Source organism: Clytia hemisphaerica, unplaced genomic scaffold (genome assembly GCF_902728285.1).
Source record: "Clytia hemisphaerica strain Z4C2 unplaced genomic scaffold, Clytia hemisphaerica genome assembly, whole genome shotgun sequence".
Classification (NCBI taxonomy): Eukaryota; Metazoa; Cnidaria; class Hydrozoa; order Leptothecata; family Clytiidae; genus Clytia; species Clytia hemisphaerica.
In genome coordinates, this window is record NW_027104406.1 from 205873 (window position 1) to 222908 (window position 17036).

General features: G+C 35.2%; 1 protein-coding gene across 1 annotated transcript in view; it reads left to right on the forward strand.

The window, feature by feature from the left end:
• The window catches only part of LOC136820094 (autophagy-related protein 2 homolog B-like), a 50504-nt gene that overhangs the window by 279 nt on the left and 33189 nt on the right, over nt 1-17036 (forward strand). Inside the window, exons 2-17 of the mRNA XM_067076333.1 lie at nt 1644-1809; nt 2110-2271; nt 2659-2761; nt 2957-3109; nt 3359-3587; nt 6679-6775; nt 7368-7823; nt 8277-8333; nt 8753-9065; nt 9747-9888; nt 10122-10232; nt 12996-13193; nt 13458-13561; nt 13983-14161; nt 15069-15165; nt 16717-16885. Coding sequence (XP_066932434.1) covers nt 1644-1809; nt 2110-2271; nt 2659-2761; nt 2957-3109; nt 3359-3587; nt 6679-6775; nt 7368-7823; nt 8277-8333; nt 8753-9065; nt 9747-9888; nt 10122-10232; nt 12996-13193; nt 13458-13561; nt 13983-14161; nt 15069-15165; nt 16717-16885 — 2736 coding nt within the window. The remainder of the gene's footprint in view (nt 1-1643; nt 1810-2109; nt 2272-2658; nt 2762-2956; nt 3110-3358; nt 3588-6678; nt 6776-7367; nt 7824-8276; nt 8334-8752; nt 9066-9746; nt 9889-10121; nt 10233-12995; nt 13194-13457; nt 13562-13982; nt 14162-15068; nt 15166-16716; nt 16886-17036) is intronic.

Below are 17036 nucleotides of genomic sequence, written 5' to 3' on the forward strand. Positions count from 1 at the left end.
ATTTATCTTTTTGAGTACTGGTTCCTTATTATTTGAAACTGAATTAACATGGTTCGACCTAAGCTTATTCTCAACTTCAGTTGAGCTATAATCTGAGAATGTCTGTATGTATGTATGTATGTATGTATGTATGTCTGTATGTATGTATGTCCGTCCGAAAACTTTAGGGCAGGCTGGACACTTCAAAAAAGGTCGGATTTGGCTGAAATTTGGCACACTTGTTCCTTGGGTGAATACCTGGGGGTATTTTTTTCATTTTTTGAAAATTTTGATTTTTGGGGCCTGGGGACGAGTTTTTCGCCAAAACGAGGCTAAAACTTTGGGGCAGCCTGGACACTTCAAAAAAGGTCGGATTTGACTGAAATTTGGCACACTTGTTCCTTGGGTGAATATCTGGGGGTGTTTTTTTTCATTTTTGAAAATTTGATTTTTGGGGCCTGGGGACGAGTTTTTCGCCAAAACGAGGCTAAAACTTTGGGGCAGCCTGGACACTTCAAAAAAGGTCGGATTTGACTGAAATTTGGCACACTTGTTCCTTGGGTGAATATCTGGGGGTGTTTTTTTCATTTTTTGAAAATTTTGATTTTTGGGGCCTGGGGACGAGTTTTTCGCCAAAACGAGGCTAAAACTTTGGGGCAGCCTGGACACTTCAAAAAAGGTCGGATTTGACTGAAATTTGGCACACTTGTTCCTTGGTGAATATCTGGGGGTTTTTTTTTTCATTTTTTGAAAATTTTGATTTTTGGGGCCTGGGGACGAGTTTTTCGCCAAAACGAGGCTAAAACTTTGGGGCAGCCTGGACACTTCAAAAAAGGTCGGATTTGACTGAAATTTGGCACACTTGTTCCTTGGGTGAATATCTGGGGGTGTTTTTTTCATTTTTTGAAAATTTTGTTTTTTGGGGCCTGGGGACGAGTTTTTCGCCAAAACGAGGCTAAAACTTTGGGGCAGCCTGGACACTTCAAAAAAGGTCGGATTTGACTGAAATTTGGCACACTTGTTCCTTGGGTGAATATCTGGGGTTTTTTTTTTCATTTTTTGAAAATTTTGATTTTTGGGGCCTGGGGACGAGTTTTTCACCAAAACGAGGCTGGCAGCCTGGACACTTCAAAAAAGGTCGGATTTGGCTGAAATTTGGCACACTTGTTCCTTGGGTGAATATCTGGGGGCGTTTTTTTCATTTTTTGAAAATTTTGATTTTTGGGGCCTGGGGACGAGTTTTTCACCAAAACGAGGCTGGCAGCTTGGAGACTTTAAAAACGGTCCGATTTGGCTGAAATTTGGCACACTTGTTCCTTGGGTGAATATCTGGGGGTGTTTTTTTCATTTTTTGAAAATTTTGATTTTTGGGGCCTTCACCCAAGGAACAAGTGTACCAAATTTCAGCCAAAACGGACAAAGTATATTTGCTACCTAATACTAAATATTTGAAATGTTACAATTGGGCCTTCTAATAACGGGAAAATCTGAAGTTGAGCCCAGTGCGGTGCGCACGTTCGACTATATGAAAATGTAAAAGCTATATAATTTTTAAGTACCAGCATGTTCACCAGGCAAATCTCAATGACAAAATTTTAAAAGCGGATTTATAATAGGTAAACATTGGTGATTTGTAAACACAAACTTTGTTTTTTGTTTTTTAGGCCCTCAATGAGATGCTATCAAACTCTGGTGTTCCCATTGAATTAGTTGATGGATTTATAGAAAGTATATCTGTCCTCGTTCCTTGGAAAGCACTGCTTAATGACAGTTGTGAAATTGAAATCCATGGACTTCAACTGACTTTTGCTGGAAGACAAAAATCAGAAGGTAAAGGCTGCTAAAGAACTTTTTTCTTATATCATTGTTTAGATGATGCAAAAGCGAAAAGTAATATCAAAGTGCTGTATATTAAAACAGTATTGCAGAATCGTATTCCTTTGTTAAAAATTATACTGAAAGAATCATTGGCATATATATTATAAACTCTCTGAAACTCAAAATCTTTGTCTCCTGCATCACAAATCTCAAATTTTGAAAATCTTACATTGAACAACCTTATTCTGTATCCAAAAAATTTTAAAAGTTCATATAACAATTTTTATTTAATGACTTATGATCTTTTTTCAGGAAGTCTTGTTGAAAGTATTCATTCTTGGAGTTCGATGAGCATGACTACAAGCATCCAAATGGCGCAAGAATGTTTGAAACAAGATCCCACGCTTGCAGACCCTCAAGAGAGTGGTCAATCTTTTGAAGGGTTAGAAGCTTTTGCACAGACTATTGAATCAGGTATTTAAAAACGATCATTTCTAGTTACTATTGTTTCATTGTCATCCTATTTCATTGAACAAAATAATATTTCAGTTTTTGAAGAAAGTCTTTATTAAGTTCTTCTTCATCATTCTCCATTCTCTAATTTTCATTTTATACCTATGTTTTAAACGGCACATTTTAACGTATCTACTTATAATACAGAATTTTTCTGCATTTCTAAACAAAAGAAAGGACAATTTTTTTCTCCCACCTTGTTACACATGATCACAAATTTGGAAAATTATTTTGTTGAGAATGCTTTGTCAGTTTAAGATATGAGCCTTATTTGTACATCATTGAAAACAATATTTTAATGTCAATCATATATGTTAATAATTACCAGAACACGATACTTACTTTCAGTTCTTGCAAGAGTACGTCTATCATTTGTCAACACAAAAATACGCTTGGAGCATCTACCTTTTGCTGCCAAGAGTGGTGTCGGAATCGATTTAACCATTGACAGGTCAGATACTTACGATATTGATATTTTTATGTTAGAATTATTTTCTATGTCATGGTGTTATTAGAATTCATTGTGAGTTTTCCATAATATATGTAGATCATGCAGAAGTCATAAATACAAAATTTCCTTCAAAATTTAAACTTGAATATTCTTGAATCTGATGTAGAATTTTTTCCCTTCTTCTTTCTCTCTCAGGATTGACTATTGGGATTTGTCTCACGAGGAGATCGGTCGAGATAACACACCTCAGCATAGTGTTTATGAACCCGTTGCAGTTGCTATCAAGAACTTCCAAATCATTGGTGCTAACCTTTTCATTGATGAATTCCCAAAACAAAATAGAACAAGGTGTGTTTGCTTGTTTTAACTTTTTCTGCTTCATTACCAACATAGATAGTATAGTATCTTTTCAAAATGATGTATACTTTTTTTATAAAACATCAAACTTGTTAGTGCTTTTATAGTAAAAATTTTTCAAGCAGCTCTGATATTTTAACGCTTCTTATAATTATAATGTATGCTTAATAGATTGATATTCTTTATGTATCAAGGCTTAACAACGACTCTAAGTCTATAAATTAATTGTCTTTCTCCAAGGCTTCGAAGTATGTATAGCGATGAAGACGAGGACCTTTCAGGAAGTCCACTTTCACCACTCAAAGAGGATTATACACGCTATGTTGGTGGTGGTGTTGGGAGTAGCCGAAGTCACCAAGATGAAGACATACCACCTAACCTGCTACCCAAAGTGAAATTTCTTTCTTCGTGTGGCAAACAGAATATCAAGTTGAAGTTGAAACAAAACGATGCAATACCTGGTCACAAGGTTAGTTTCTTTATCTTTATCCTTTTCAAAAGTTTTTTTGACTAACTTTTCTTAAGGGAATTGGTTTTCAATAATAAGAATTGATTTCATAACTCGAAATAACAATTTCAAGTGGGTCAAAATTTCTGACCAGGTTGCTTTAACTTGAAAACTTTTGGGTTGGACAAGAAGCGATTGTTCGGACGATGTCTGTTGTTCGACCATATTATTTCAAGCCCCAATCTTTTAAGACAGTGATTTGTGGAGGGAAGACTTTCTTGGTTTGTATTATATTGCAATGAATTTAGTCTTTTGTGGACATTTACATTTACATGTATTTGTCTGTTTACAGAGAGAAAACTCGCTAGGGTTTTGATACTTTGCATCAGAGAGAAATTTTTTTGTAGCAGTGTCGCCTAAGAGCATGAATCTGGTAATGTGGCCCACTTTTCGATTTATTAATTTTCCTACTTTGAGGCTTTGGTGAAATCTCTATAGGCATATAGTCATATCAAATCTTATTGTTTCTGGTCAATCTTGATATGGGCAAGCTCAAACAGTCATTTTTTCTGATATAACAGGTACTCAAATTTTCCTAGAGGGGGCTTTCTTTCAAAATGTGAACGGAAAATAAGGTTTTAAAAAAAATGATCAACATCATTGTATAATAATTCATCAACAACATGCTTTTTCCAGCTTGGTTTTTGTTATTCTCACAGTCAGAGGATATGAAAAATGAAAAACACAGTAAGAACCGCCAAAAAAAGTTTTTTTGGCATATAAAATCAAAAATGTTGCGGACATAACTTTTTCCGTTCACAAAGTTATGTCCGCACAGATTTGACACAGAAAAAAATTGAAAAGCTTTAGCTCACTGGTTTTTACATTTTAAATCCTTCCCAGATAATGGGAAACTAGAGCAAGTTGCCAAAAAACGCCAGTTATCTTGGTCAACGCGAAAAATTATTTTGAAGTGAACAGCGTCTTGTTTCCGTTCACATTTTTGAGTTATGTCCGCACACTATTTAATCCTTTAAATTTTTCAAGGAGTTATCCTTACTCAGCTGAATCATTTTTCTATGTCAATGGTTACGTTTGGGGTCATTTTATACACATTTGAAGTCTCAAAGGCTATTTGTTGGGAGACGGTGAAACAAAACAGTTTCTCCAAAAATCAGTTATGTCCGGGACAAAAAGTTATGTCCGCAACAAATCATGAAGTTTTCTCAACCTCCAAACACCAATTTTAGGTTTCTTTGACAAATTATTGGATCCAAGGTCATTTTAAGTTGGTTGCAACCAGAAAAAAGTTTCATAATTTTCCATTGGCAAGATTTCCAGTTTATTTACCTTTTTCATATGTATTTCATGTTGCGGACATAACTATTTCGTCTAAAATGTTGCTGATAAAGTGTATTTGCAAGCTGGCATGATGTTTTATTATATGGAAGTAATGCTTAGGCTATTAGAAATAGAAAACAAATACTCTGATGCCAAGTTAAGGTCCAAAATGAAAATTTTAACAGAAAAATAAACTTTTTGTTTCGTTGAAAATGATGGTTCTGAACTTGTGAGCTTGAATAAAGGATAAATCATGCATTAATTTGCATATTAAATTCATTGTGTAGTGTTCACACAACATAATCTACTACACATTCACTTACAGACTAGTTAGAATTGCTCCAATAGTTCAAAACAGAGTCATATTCTGTAGCAAATTGTATGTTGCGGACATAACTGTTTAAAGTATTTATTAGATTTTTAACCCTCTTAAGCAGTTATGCTAACACCTTGACAATACTAAAGAGTTACATTTGTAAGTACCATGCATTTCCTTGCTTTTTTCAATTTTTTGTGTTCTCTAGGGTCGTTCTTCTATTAGAAATATTAGAAAGTTTTAATATCATTGTTGAGTCTTCTTTTGTTCTTTTCAAAGAAAAACATGTAATAACTGAAATCAAACCAAACCAAATCTTTTGGTTTTATATTGATTTAGTCTCAAATATTTCTTAAATTTTGGCAACAGAAAGAGACACTCCAAAATTTTAAATAAATGAAGTAAAATGTTCTATGGTTCTACCCTGGAAGAAAAAAAAGTTATGTCCGCAACATAGCATTATTACCCATTTAACCCTTTCTATTGAAAAGGTTGAGTGGCTTTTCGATGAAAAATCATATTTACTGATTATGAAGATGTACAAAAGTTAATGTCAAGCTCAAAATTTAACTTTTAAAATTAGATTATGACAAAAAATGATATATGATTGGATTCTCTTTTACAGATAAATCTTCAATTTTCAGGAAATCATAGTTACAAAGACCTTTCAAGACAACAAATTTCAATGATTAAGTTTTGGTTCAAGTACAGCAAAGTATTAAAAGCCAAATAATTACTCAGTTTAATGTTTATTGCTGATTTTAAAGTAAATTTGACAAAAAGTTATGTCCGCAACCAACAAGGTTTCATTTTCTAATTTTTTATTGATCAACTGAGATATAGCAAACTTTTGGTTTTTTTGAAAGCTTATAATGAGTCCTTCAAATCTAGAATGAAGTTACCTGATCATAGCCAGTTTTCTTTTCATGAAGTCAAACTTTATGGGAATATTTTTTAGTATTTTAGATTTTCTTCTGGAAAAAGTGTCAGAATTTGAAAAATATATCATACTGGACGGTAAAAATTGCTTTTCAATGCAGCTTAATATATTAGCCATGGACTGAAATCTAAGACAAGTATTAGATTATGCATATTTATCTCAAATGAAGTGTAAACTACAAAGAGTTTTTGCCAAATTTGTCTGATTATAACTACTATAGGTCAAATTTCTGGACCAAGCCAGTTTGATTAAGCCCTGATATTTATGTTTTCTGAAAATTGAAGTCATTAATAAAAATATTATCCAGGAATAAAAGTGAAATTCAAAACTTTATTTTTTCCAAATTTTTTCACCTATTTGGGTGACATTACCAGATTCATGCTCCTAATTACTTTTAAACAGACTAGGGTTCAATCACTCGTAAGTTAAAACTAAAATACGGTTAACTTTTTTTTAACGGTTTCGACTATTACCATCTTGCTCTGTTTTGGAATCAATATTTTGTTTCACTTTAGATCGATTTGGAATACTCTATTGCAGCATTGAACATGTTTTTGACGCCTCGAGAATTTCATTTGTTGAATGATGTTGTCACTTCTTTATCTGAAGCAGGTAATATATTGGCAATATGCCATGATAGCAGTTTACATTTAGCTCTTTATATAACCTAAAGTGCTTTAGAAGAATAATTTCGGATCAAAATGTAAATTAATGTTTGTAAACATTATACTGGAGTACCGTCCAGAGAGGTCCAGAATCTGTCTTTACATAGGATAAACTAAAATTAATTAAGGACTAGAAAAACACTAAAAATCGAGAGATAAAAAATGGTCAGAAAACTGCGTATAATATTGAGGCTTACTCTTAACGCCCGTGACGAAAAAAAATCTTCGGACCATATTTGCCAGATTCTTCATCTGTTGCATTAGGTCTACTGCTTAGTTTTCGGTTAAATCATTGTCATGAAATCATATTGAATAGTGCTCGATGATAAACAAACAAGATACCAGAGCCAAGTAAAATTTAAAAGTTTTCTTTCAATAAAAGAACATGACTTAAAGTTTTGTGCAAATCACTTCTCTTGTACATTTGAACAAGTGCAGAAGCACGAAACTTTAAGTTATGTACTTTTATTGAAAGAAAATTTTAGTTTTCGGTTATGAAAAATCTTACAACGCAGCAAGCTATTTTTCTATCACCATAGCCTCATCATTCAGTGATACATCCTCTACATCACGTGATAACAACATATACTACAACGGTCAGAATCACCATGGTAACCAGCATCAACAACAACAACATCACCATCACCACAGACCTAAAATGCGTGAAATGAGGACGGAAGATTTCACGAAAGTTGAAGAAAGTTTACAACAACAATTTACAAGTGTAGACTCGCATGATTGGAAAAGTGCAATCAACAGTTTAAACTCTACTGAAGGGACTTCAATGAACAGAGCTAGTAGCGAAGAAGAATTCTTCTCCATGACTGATTATCCGTTACCACAATTGGGCCAACCAACTCTATTGAATACAGTGAAACAATGTAATTTGACTGGTTCAGAGGATATATCAACTGGCCGGTTTTCCCCGACTTCACCTCGATCAACTCTTAGTAATATCAGTCTTGGAGGAAGCAGCGGCTCTCTAACATCAAAAGGTAAAACTCTGGATCCTTTTTATTTAAACAGTAATATAAATATTTTTTGAGACTTTATTTATACTCCTAATATTTTAGTATGAAGGCTTTCTAAGGTTTTTGAATCGTCTATCGTTATCTTAATGCTTCGCAAACGCAGTCTTTGAATACTCGGACCACAGATTTATAAAGCCCAAAGGGCTAGATGTTGTGCTTAGGCTGAAAAGTGTGCCGTGGTTAAGTAGGAAATCTTACCTAGGTCACGTGACATTACAATAGAATTTCGGCGCTTGACTAATCAGAAGATTCGCGGATTTTCGAAAGCAATAGCAACTATATTTCTTGCGATATTCACTTTTTTTTGCCTGCGATACAACCTTGAACAATTCAAATCAATATTACTCGCATGAAATGTTTTTTTGCATGTTGATAATTATGATAACGTTAAATCAACATTTTCCTCTTCTTTAAAAGGAACACTAACGGAAAAAGCCAGTACGATATTTCGTGGTTCGACTTCTGGTTCACCAGGTATGACTATTTATGGGTGATTCAATAATAAATTACATTTGAGTACGCAAAGTAGAGCTTCTATTGGCCATTAAAAAAGGTTATTTCATCTTCATGTACTAATAGTAATGCAACAGACCTTTTATGAATTTCACAGGTCGAAAAGAATCCTAGGTCATCAGGAGCATCGCGCTCTGATAATGACTTTTCTACTGGTTCAAAATTTTAGATCTATCTTTTGGGTCAGTCTCTTTGCATCAAACCAACGGGAAGCCATTATGGAGCTTAAAATCAGTCTTTGATTCATTTCTACCGTGAAATATACTTGTTTTTCTTTTAAGTCCTCTCTTCTGCCAGTATAGTCGTATGCTATTATCAGTTTCCTCGTCCTCTTCCTCTCAGTCTTCAACAGAGTCAATTATTACTCTTTTGTTTTATAGGTCAAAGGACACAACATGGATTCGTTTCATCGCCTACCGCTACAGCTACCACCAACCTTGGTCTGGCAGGTGTTGGTAAGCTTGACGATACTGGCGAATCAACCAGAGTTCGTATGAGAGCCAGTAATATTATCATAATTGTTCTACATCGAGATCCATTAGAAGGAGTCGATTCTGTCGATTGTAGCCTGGAAGAGATTTCAGCGAACTTTTTCAATCATGTCAGTCAGTATTCTATACAGAGTTTGTTTGGCATCAATGCGGATGATGTGAAAGATAATTTATTGAGCATATGCACATATGACCATCTCAGGTAATTATCTTGAATGTTTTCTTTCATTTCCCTTGAAGTTGTTAAATTTCACTTTCTACTTATTATTTGCGATTTAAATTACCTTATCCTTATCCCATTACGCGATTTTCTTATCATTTTGTTGGTCTATTACGTTTTACGTGATGATGCTTAGCATTGAAGCGACGTCAGTTTTTTCGAACAGTACTGATCCCCCAGGAGCCAAGACAAAGTTAGAGATGGAAGCGTGTCGAGCCGTGTCCACCTGGTACAGGTTTCAAAAACAAATCAGTCGACCTAAAAAGATGTTTTGGAGACTGATTTCGAGCGTACCTACTTTTCGAAGGCTTCTCCATTGACGCAAACAATCGACCCAAAACTCGGGCCTTGATACCCTATTAAATGATTTAACAGAAACGCCAGGCCTGATAATTGACAATTCTTGCAGTTTTTCGCGTTTTATGCTAGCCGTAAAGGTAGAGCATTCGGCTACAGTATCTAAGATAGTGGGATCAATCCCTGACCGGGTCATTCCTAAGATTCCACAATGGTCAATGGCTTATATTACTTACTTTTTAAGTATATTTACAAGGCATAGATATACGTGTTGGCACAATATGGTAAGTCTTTGATAATGATATCGCTGTTGTTTTCTCTATACCTATACTTTATACTTAAATTTATCTATTGTCGTCATTGTAGGATTTTATCGTCTGCATTGAACATCGAAGCAGAATTCAATTCGAATTCACAATCAATCGATTTGATTCTTGGAAAACTGTCTATCGATGAAAATTTATTCGAAGATAACGGATATCGGAGGAAACCGTATTCTCAAACCCAGGTTAGAATATTTTGATAAACGGACGTCGTCGATTATATTATTCGAAATTTTGAGTTTCTAGCCTAATCACGAACTTTGGTGGATCGTTAAAAAATTTCTAAAATCTCTTAACTCCTTCAACTCGTGAACTTTTTTAAGTGGCTTTTTCTTCTAAACAAACTCTCCATAACTTTTTTGTTTACTCTGTGAGTTTTCAAGTTATAGAAATGAGACTAAAAAATTATTTATTTCAGGTGGTTAGTTTTGATCAGCAAGATGTATCACCACTTTATCCTGGCTCCTTTGGTGCAAGCCTATCACCTTGTGTTAAGTTGAAAATCTCCAAAACTGCAAGAAGCGCAACGGTAAATTTCTTATCATGTCCATGATCTTATTGGAGGTCCTATAAATTAACCTTTGTCCGTTCTTTCGTCCGTCCGTTCGTCTGTTACTAGCTTTTCTCAAGATCATTATTTTTTTCTGCACAAAGATGCAAAATGGAGATGCGGATCACCGGAACAGCCGGGAATCGCCGTAAAAACGGTTTCACTTGAATTTTTCGAGCTGCACTTTTTCAGGGTTGTTTTAAAAGGTGGTGCCGTACCATGGGGTACCCCAAAGGTGTACCTTATGGTCTACCCCGAAAAAAGATTTACAGACCAGACTGGAAAATAATGCGCGAATAATACAACCTTACCTTTATGAAATAGGTTAATCTTCACTATTTTGCCTACCCGTTCATCAATTTCCCTGGGGATGAAATCGTGAAATTGAATTTTAGTGCAGACAACATTTCGCCACAGTACAAGATAACAATAATTTCAAATTGATGGAACTCACTAGCCTGCTGTAGTCTTTTGATGCAAAAAATAGTAGGCTGTCTAACCCGAATCAGAAAATATCAGAAAATAACACAAACAAGACGTTTTCAGTTCGGTAAAATTTTAAAGTCCGCACAAAGATTTTTCGTGAAACGACAGTGCTACACTAGATTTTTCCGCGTATGGTATTCAAAACAAGAAAATGTTATTTTTTCAGCGAAATTTTACTCTGGAACCATTTTTATTGCTATTGGGGAGTATTTAAAACTTGAACAGTCAGCTTATCTACAAAGATAGTAAGTTATCATGTTGTGGAAATGAGAAATCGGGGTACACCATAAGGTACACCATTGGGGTACCCCATGGTGCAGCACCACCTTTTAAAACAACCCTATTTTTCATGACATTTTGGACACTGATGCAAAATGGCAATTCCTAAAATGCCCGATTTTCAATAAAGATACTTTTACGGTCGAAAACGCCGGAAAACCGGTTTTTTGGTATTTTCTTGAGATTGCATCATTAGTTTTTTGGACCTACCTGGAGGTCCTATAAATTAACCTTTGTTCGTCCGTCCGTCTGTCCGTCCGTCCGTCCGTCTGTTACCAGCTTTTCTCGAGATTGGCTCATTAGTTTTTTCTGATTTTTGGCATAAAGATGCAAAATGACAATGCCCAAAATGTGACGGAGCCCGATTTTCGAAAAAAAAAAGTATGCCGGAAAAACCGGTTTTTGACATTTTCTCTAGATTTCATCATTAGTTTTTTCTGATTTTTTTGCTTAAAGATGCGTATTAACAATGCCCAAAACATGGCCAAGTCCGATTTTTGAGAAAAATTTTTTTCCGGCCGAAAATGCCGGAAATATGCCGGAAATCACCGTTTTTCTGGATTTTCATTAGACTTTTTCCTTATAATTGGTTGTTTTTTCATTCAAAAACATAATTAATAGCAATGCCCACCATCAAGCATGTTTCAATTTTCAATTAAATAGATTTTTACAGCAGAAACTATCAGAAAATCACCGGAACAGCCTATTATCGCCGGAAAGACGGTATTTCTTGAATTTCTCGAGCTGTGCTTTATATTTTTTTATGAAATTTTGCACAGTGATGCAAAATGACAATACCAAAAATGTGACGGAGCCCGATTTTCGAACAACATTTTTTTCCGGCCGAAAATGCCGGAAATATGCCGGAAAAACCGGTTTTTTGATATTTTCTCGAATTTTCATCCTTAGTTTTTTCTGATTTTTTGCAGAAAGATGCGTATTCGCAATGTTCAAAACATGACAGAGTTAGATTTTTTGAGAAAATTTTTTTTCCGGCCGAAAATGCCGGAAATATGCCGGAAATCGCCGTTTTTGCAGATTTTCATTGGGCTTTTTCCTAACATTTCTTTGTTTTTTCTCAAAATAAAAAACATCATTGATAGCAATTCCCACCATCAATCATGATTCGATTGGTTTTCAATAGGGTTGATAATTTCTCCCAATAGACATGCTTTCATTATATGTTTTTTATTTTGTCCTGTTATGTCTTATGTGTTTCATTGTTTCAATATTCATTGATTAGTTTTGATAACCAGGTAGGTCCATAAAAGTATCACTTGTTCTGAGTTTTTTCACAAAGATGCGTGAACGATGATATTCAGTTGTCTCTCTTTTCACTTTCTTCCTTCCGTTTTTGTTTTTCGGCAGAGCTTAAGTCTTCTTTTTGCTTCTTAGTAATTTCCGCGTGTGTTTGTTTTCTTTGAGGTCTCCGTCATTATTTCTTCTGTGTTTTTAACAATATCAAGAAATTATTGTTTTCGATGGCGAAAGGAACGTGATTTTTCTTTCGTTTTGTTTTAAAACTTCCCGAACTTGAAAAAACTTGCTAACAACTCCCCTGCTAGTATATTGGACTTAAGAAATCGCAGAATTTTACAAAAAAACTAATATAGATTGATCAGCGGTTCTGCATTCAGAGGAAGCGGAACATTACTCTTAGGTTCCAAATAAACGAGGGGATTCGAATAAACGGGTGAGGGGTTGGAAAATTTTCAAAATTATAATAAACGGGGGGGGGGGCTTATTGCCGGGGGGGTTGGAAATTGTACTTGCAAAAACCCAAAAATACAGTAAATATAGGTTAAAATCAGGCTATTTAGAGCAAAATAAGGGACCTTCTTAAAAAATAATAAACGGGAGGGGGGTCCTAATAAGGTCTGGGGGGTTGGAAAACTTTGGAAAAATTAACAAGCAGGGGGGGCGTTTATTTAGAACCTAAGAGTACTAAAAAATCTTTATTAAAACGTTTTTCCATAGGGTGTACACTCACGTGGTTCAATGGCTCCCAAATCACAAATCACTGTGGAACTAGGGACAATAATACTTGATGTCGATTTGACTTTGATGGATCGTATTGCAGCTTTACTTTCTCAAGAGCCTCTGTACAAGACCATTTCACCTGCTCATCCTCATTATTCAGACATGTATAACTCGTTGGCCACTGGTAAATCGGCTGTAAGTCATTTATCGATTGTATAATATAATTTATTTATTTATAGAATAAACTTTTTGATTTTTGCGTGGTTTCTTTTCTAACTAATTTTATTCATTATCCTGAGGGTTTCAGCCAAAATTCGCGAAAATCGTGAAAATCTATCCACGTGAAATTTTATCCACTTAAGGTACTTCCTATGGCGAGAATGTCCTTTTTGAAGGTCAAATCTCCCAGGATTCACACCGAAATTTCAGAGATTTTTATTAACTACTATGTTTTTTCAGAACCACGAAACAGCTTACAGACAGGCCATGTACGATAGCCCGATGAACAGTGATTACAAAACCGACCTCGTCTGTAAATGTGCCAAATCCCAAATATTTTTAAGGTAATTCCAAGTTGAATATTAATTAACTTAGCCTTTCTTTGACTTATAAATTTAAACATAACGATTCTCCAAAGAATCCTGACTTTTATAACACCTAAATTTTATCTACCTTGAGATCCTCTTTACTTCTCTAGCTCTAGCTCTCTGGAGTTGAGTTTATGATTGTTTTAACTGAATATATTCTTTTAGAGCTAAGTGTTAACTAGTTTATTATCTAAAAGTAACGTAATATAGCGTGGACTTTCTTGAACTCCCGAGACTTATATTAAGAATATCTTATCATCTGCTCTCCTTAGATTCGCTCTTTTCTTCCAGAACTTCTTATATGTCTTGCTCTGTGTTGGTTAGATCATCTTTAATCTTTCGATATGACCAGTTGATTTGAAAAATAAGAAAGCGATTTCTTCTTTACGCCGTATAGAATTCCGGTACCGGACCTACGGTCGTCGAGTAATCTAGAGAAGAAGCCGTGGTGGCGCCGACAAGTCCACAAAGAAAGTTTACTCATCGATTTACATGGTTTCGAATTGAAAACAATTCTTGCTTCATCTAATCATCCCACTTCTTCATCTTATGATTTGGGCTTCAGAGAAGCAAAGGGTATGTAATTTGTTTAAAGGTTTTCTTTTTACATAAGTGATCCCGTTTCATATCAGACACATATTTCATCTAAGGACAATGTCTGTTTATTGTTATATATATTGTGCTGATAATCTTTTTCTTGTTCTCTATCTTTCTGACCAATCTTGCTCCACATCCGTGTCGATCCAATGTGAAAAAGCTTGTAAATTAAAATTGACGAGTAAGCAAACGACATCAGTCTAATTTAAAAACAAAAACTTTAAGCGCTGTAAAAGCTGATTTAGAGACGCAAATTCTTCAAGCAGACTTAGGCAAAGCTTTGCTACAACGTAATGATTTTTCGCCCATTTAATTTGATTTTATAAATAAGGTCTTGTTTAAAATGCTGTATCACTTCGAATAACATGAGCTGTTTATTAATTATTTGGTTTTAAGTAGGAGCGTTCATTCGAGGGGCGTTTAGGGGGCTTTCATGAAATAATTTCCAATCAAGGTTATGTTTGTAAAGTGAATGGGAGCCTTGTTGTGCTTTTCGTGCTTAAGAGATGTAGAAATGTACCAGAATTAGTTTAAATACTTCAAAAGAGTTTTCTTTGGTACTTGTTCAACTAAATATACTCTTCCTAGAGTGGTGCGTTTATTCGAAGAGAACATTTTTTGTCGTTAGAGGTGGCCGTCAAATAGGAGAAAGTCATCATCATTATCATCTTTCGACCGCGGTCGAGATGATGGATTCCACCCCCTGGCGAAGAATCGCGGTCGTGCATGGTAGTCCCCAGACCACTATAATGAAGCCTAAAAGGAGGAATTAATACGTTATTGGAAGTATAGGCCTCATTGAAACCAATATCTTTGACAGAAAAGATTTTCCTACCAAATTATACCAACGTAATTTTCTTATTTTCTTATTTTTTTCTTCTTACAGGAACTTTCATAACGCCTACCAACAAATATCACGTGTTTGACATTGGACCAACCACTGAAGAAGGTGAATCTGGCTCTATGGGCGTGGACATGCCAAGGTGTGTAGAGTTTTCTTATTAGAGCTCAAGCGGTTTGTATCTGCCAATTCGATTGACTTCAAAATTTGCCATACTCACCAACTTTGCCAAATCCATAATTTCAATGTCAAAAGATCATAGCTTCATGGCAAATTTGTACACCGCTACGCCGCCATTATGATTTCCGTTTTGTGATGGTGCGTCAGCAGTTTTCTGTCGGCGTTTGTAGAGCGCGAAGTGTTTAAACGCGCGGGAGATTTTTTTAACCAATCTCTATAATTCGAATGTCCCCTTGGAACATGGACAATTTTGCTGGTCCCTTCAGTTAATAATGCCTTATAAACCTTACTCCATATCTCGTAATTTCCATAACTCGAACAAATTTGTGTTCCCAGTGCCTGTTTGAGTTGTGGAGACTCCACTGTATTGGCAAAAATGACGGTAGTGGTTGTTGGTGTCAACTGAATTAAAGTCTACTCTCAAGGTCCTATAAACGTACTGTTAGCGAATAAACGTAAAGGGTTGAGACAAATAGAGGCATTTAAACCTAATTTTCACTGAGGCCAGGTCGTAGATAGTTGGTATTTTGCTTCCTTTTGACGATATGATAAAATTTCAATTGTCAAAGATACATACTTATCATCAGAAAATGAAATTTGAAACTTAAATTTTTGATTTATTTATAATTAAAAACAATCCTTTCAAAGTACCCCTAATGTTTTCATATTTGTTTCAACTTTTGTAAATTCATTTGAATCCTTCTTCAATAGATCTTAGCGGAGTTTTTGATTTTTCTAAAAAAGCGATGCATTGTGGGATTGTTTCGGGGGTATTACAATAGAAATCTCTCAGAAATTCCTCGAGGGAATTCTATTGTAATACCCCCGAAACAATCTCACAATGCATCGCTGTTTTAGAAAATCAAAAACTCCGATAAGGTCTATTCAATTCTTTTCAAGAGACCAAGAATGCAGAATGGATGTTGGTTCGAGTAGGATTTGAATAAGTGAAGGTCGAGTCTCAATGCGATAATCGAGTCCATTGGATTGATGTTAGAGACTTGCATCCTTTCTGTTGCTAGACTAGAGTCTACTTTTGGCTGAATTTTGCTTTTTGATAATTTTTTATCAGTCCAGTAATCGCGCCATCCAGTCTATAAAAAAGCTTTAAGTGGACCACGGGCTATTCTGTTGCTAGCTCGAGAACAAAATTTCTTTTGGATAATCAGAAGGTCTTAGCATAAAAAAAGGGGAAATCTTCCACCTTGCCCGATGTTTGGAGAAGGATCTCTGGAAACGTAGCCAAACGTAAATCTAGTGATCCAAGCCACAATAAACTTCAAATATGAATATCACTGGGTCGATCAGATGAGATGGAGTTTTTATGAGATACTTTAATAATTGGTCATTTGAAGTAATAAAAATGAGGCGTTCTATAGAAAAAGTAACAAAATTGTTTTATTACTGGTTAACGACCAACCAAATTAAATAAGAGCTTGTAAAAACACCATATCGTCCCGGGCCGGATAACTAAAACTTTTTTATAAAATTATTCTTGTTTTTATTCCATCAGGATTTTGATCAACTTAACACCACCGTCATCACGATCCGTGTTCGAAACGAGTGAAGGACTATCAAAAGACGATTCTTCACCGGACTCTATAGAAGATCAATATCCATGGATGAAATCTGAACCCTCACCTTTCTCAACACAACCCAACATGTATAATGAAAATGAGGAGGTTAGCTGTTTCACTATCTTTAAGAGACCAGTTTGCCTCTTGTAGAGGCTAGTTCGACTATCCTTTAGCGGTCAGTTCGACTATCTTTTTTAGGTCAGTTTGGTCGTTATTCAGTGGCCAGTTTGACTCTCTTTGTACCGGGTGCGTCAGA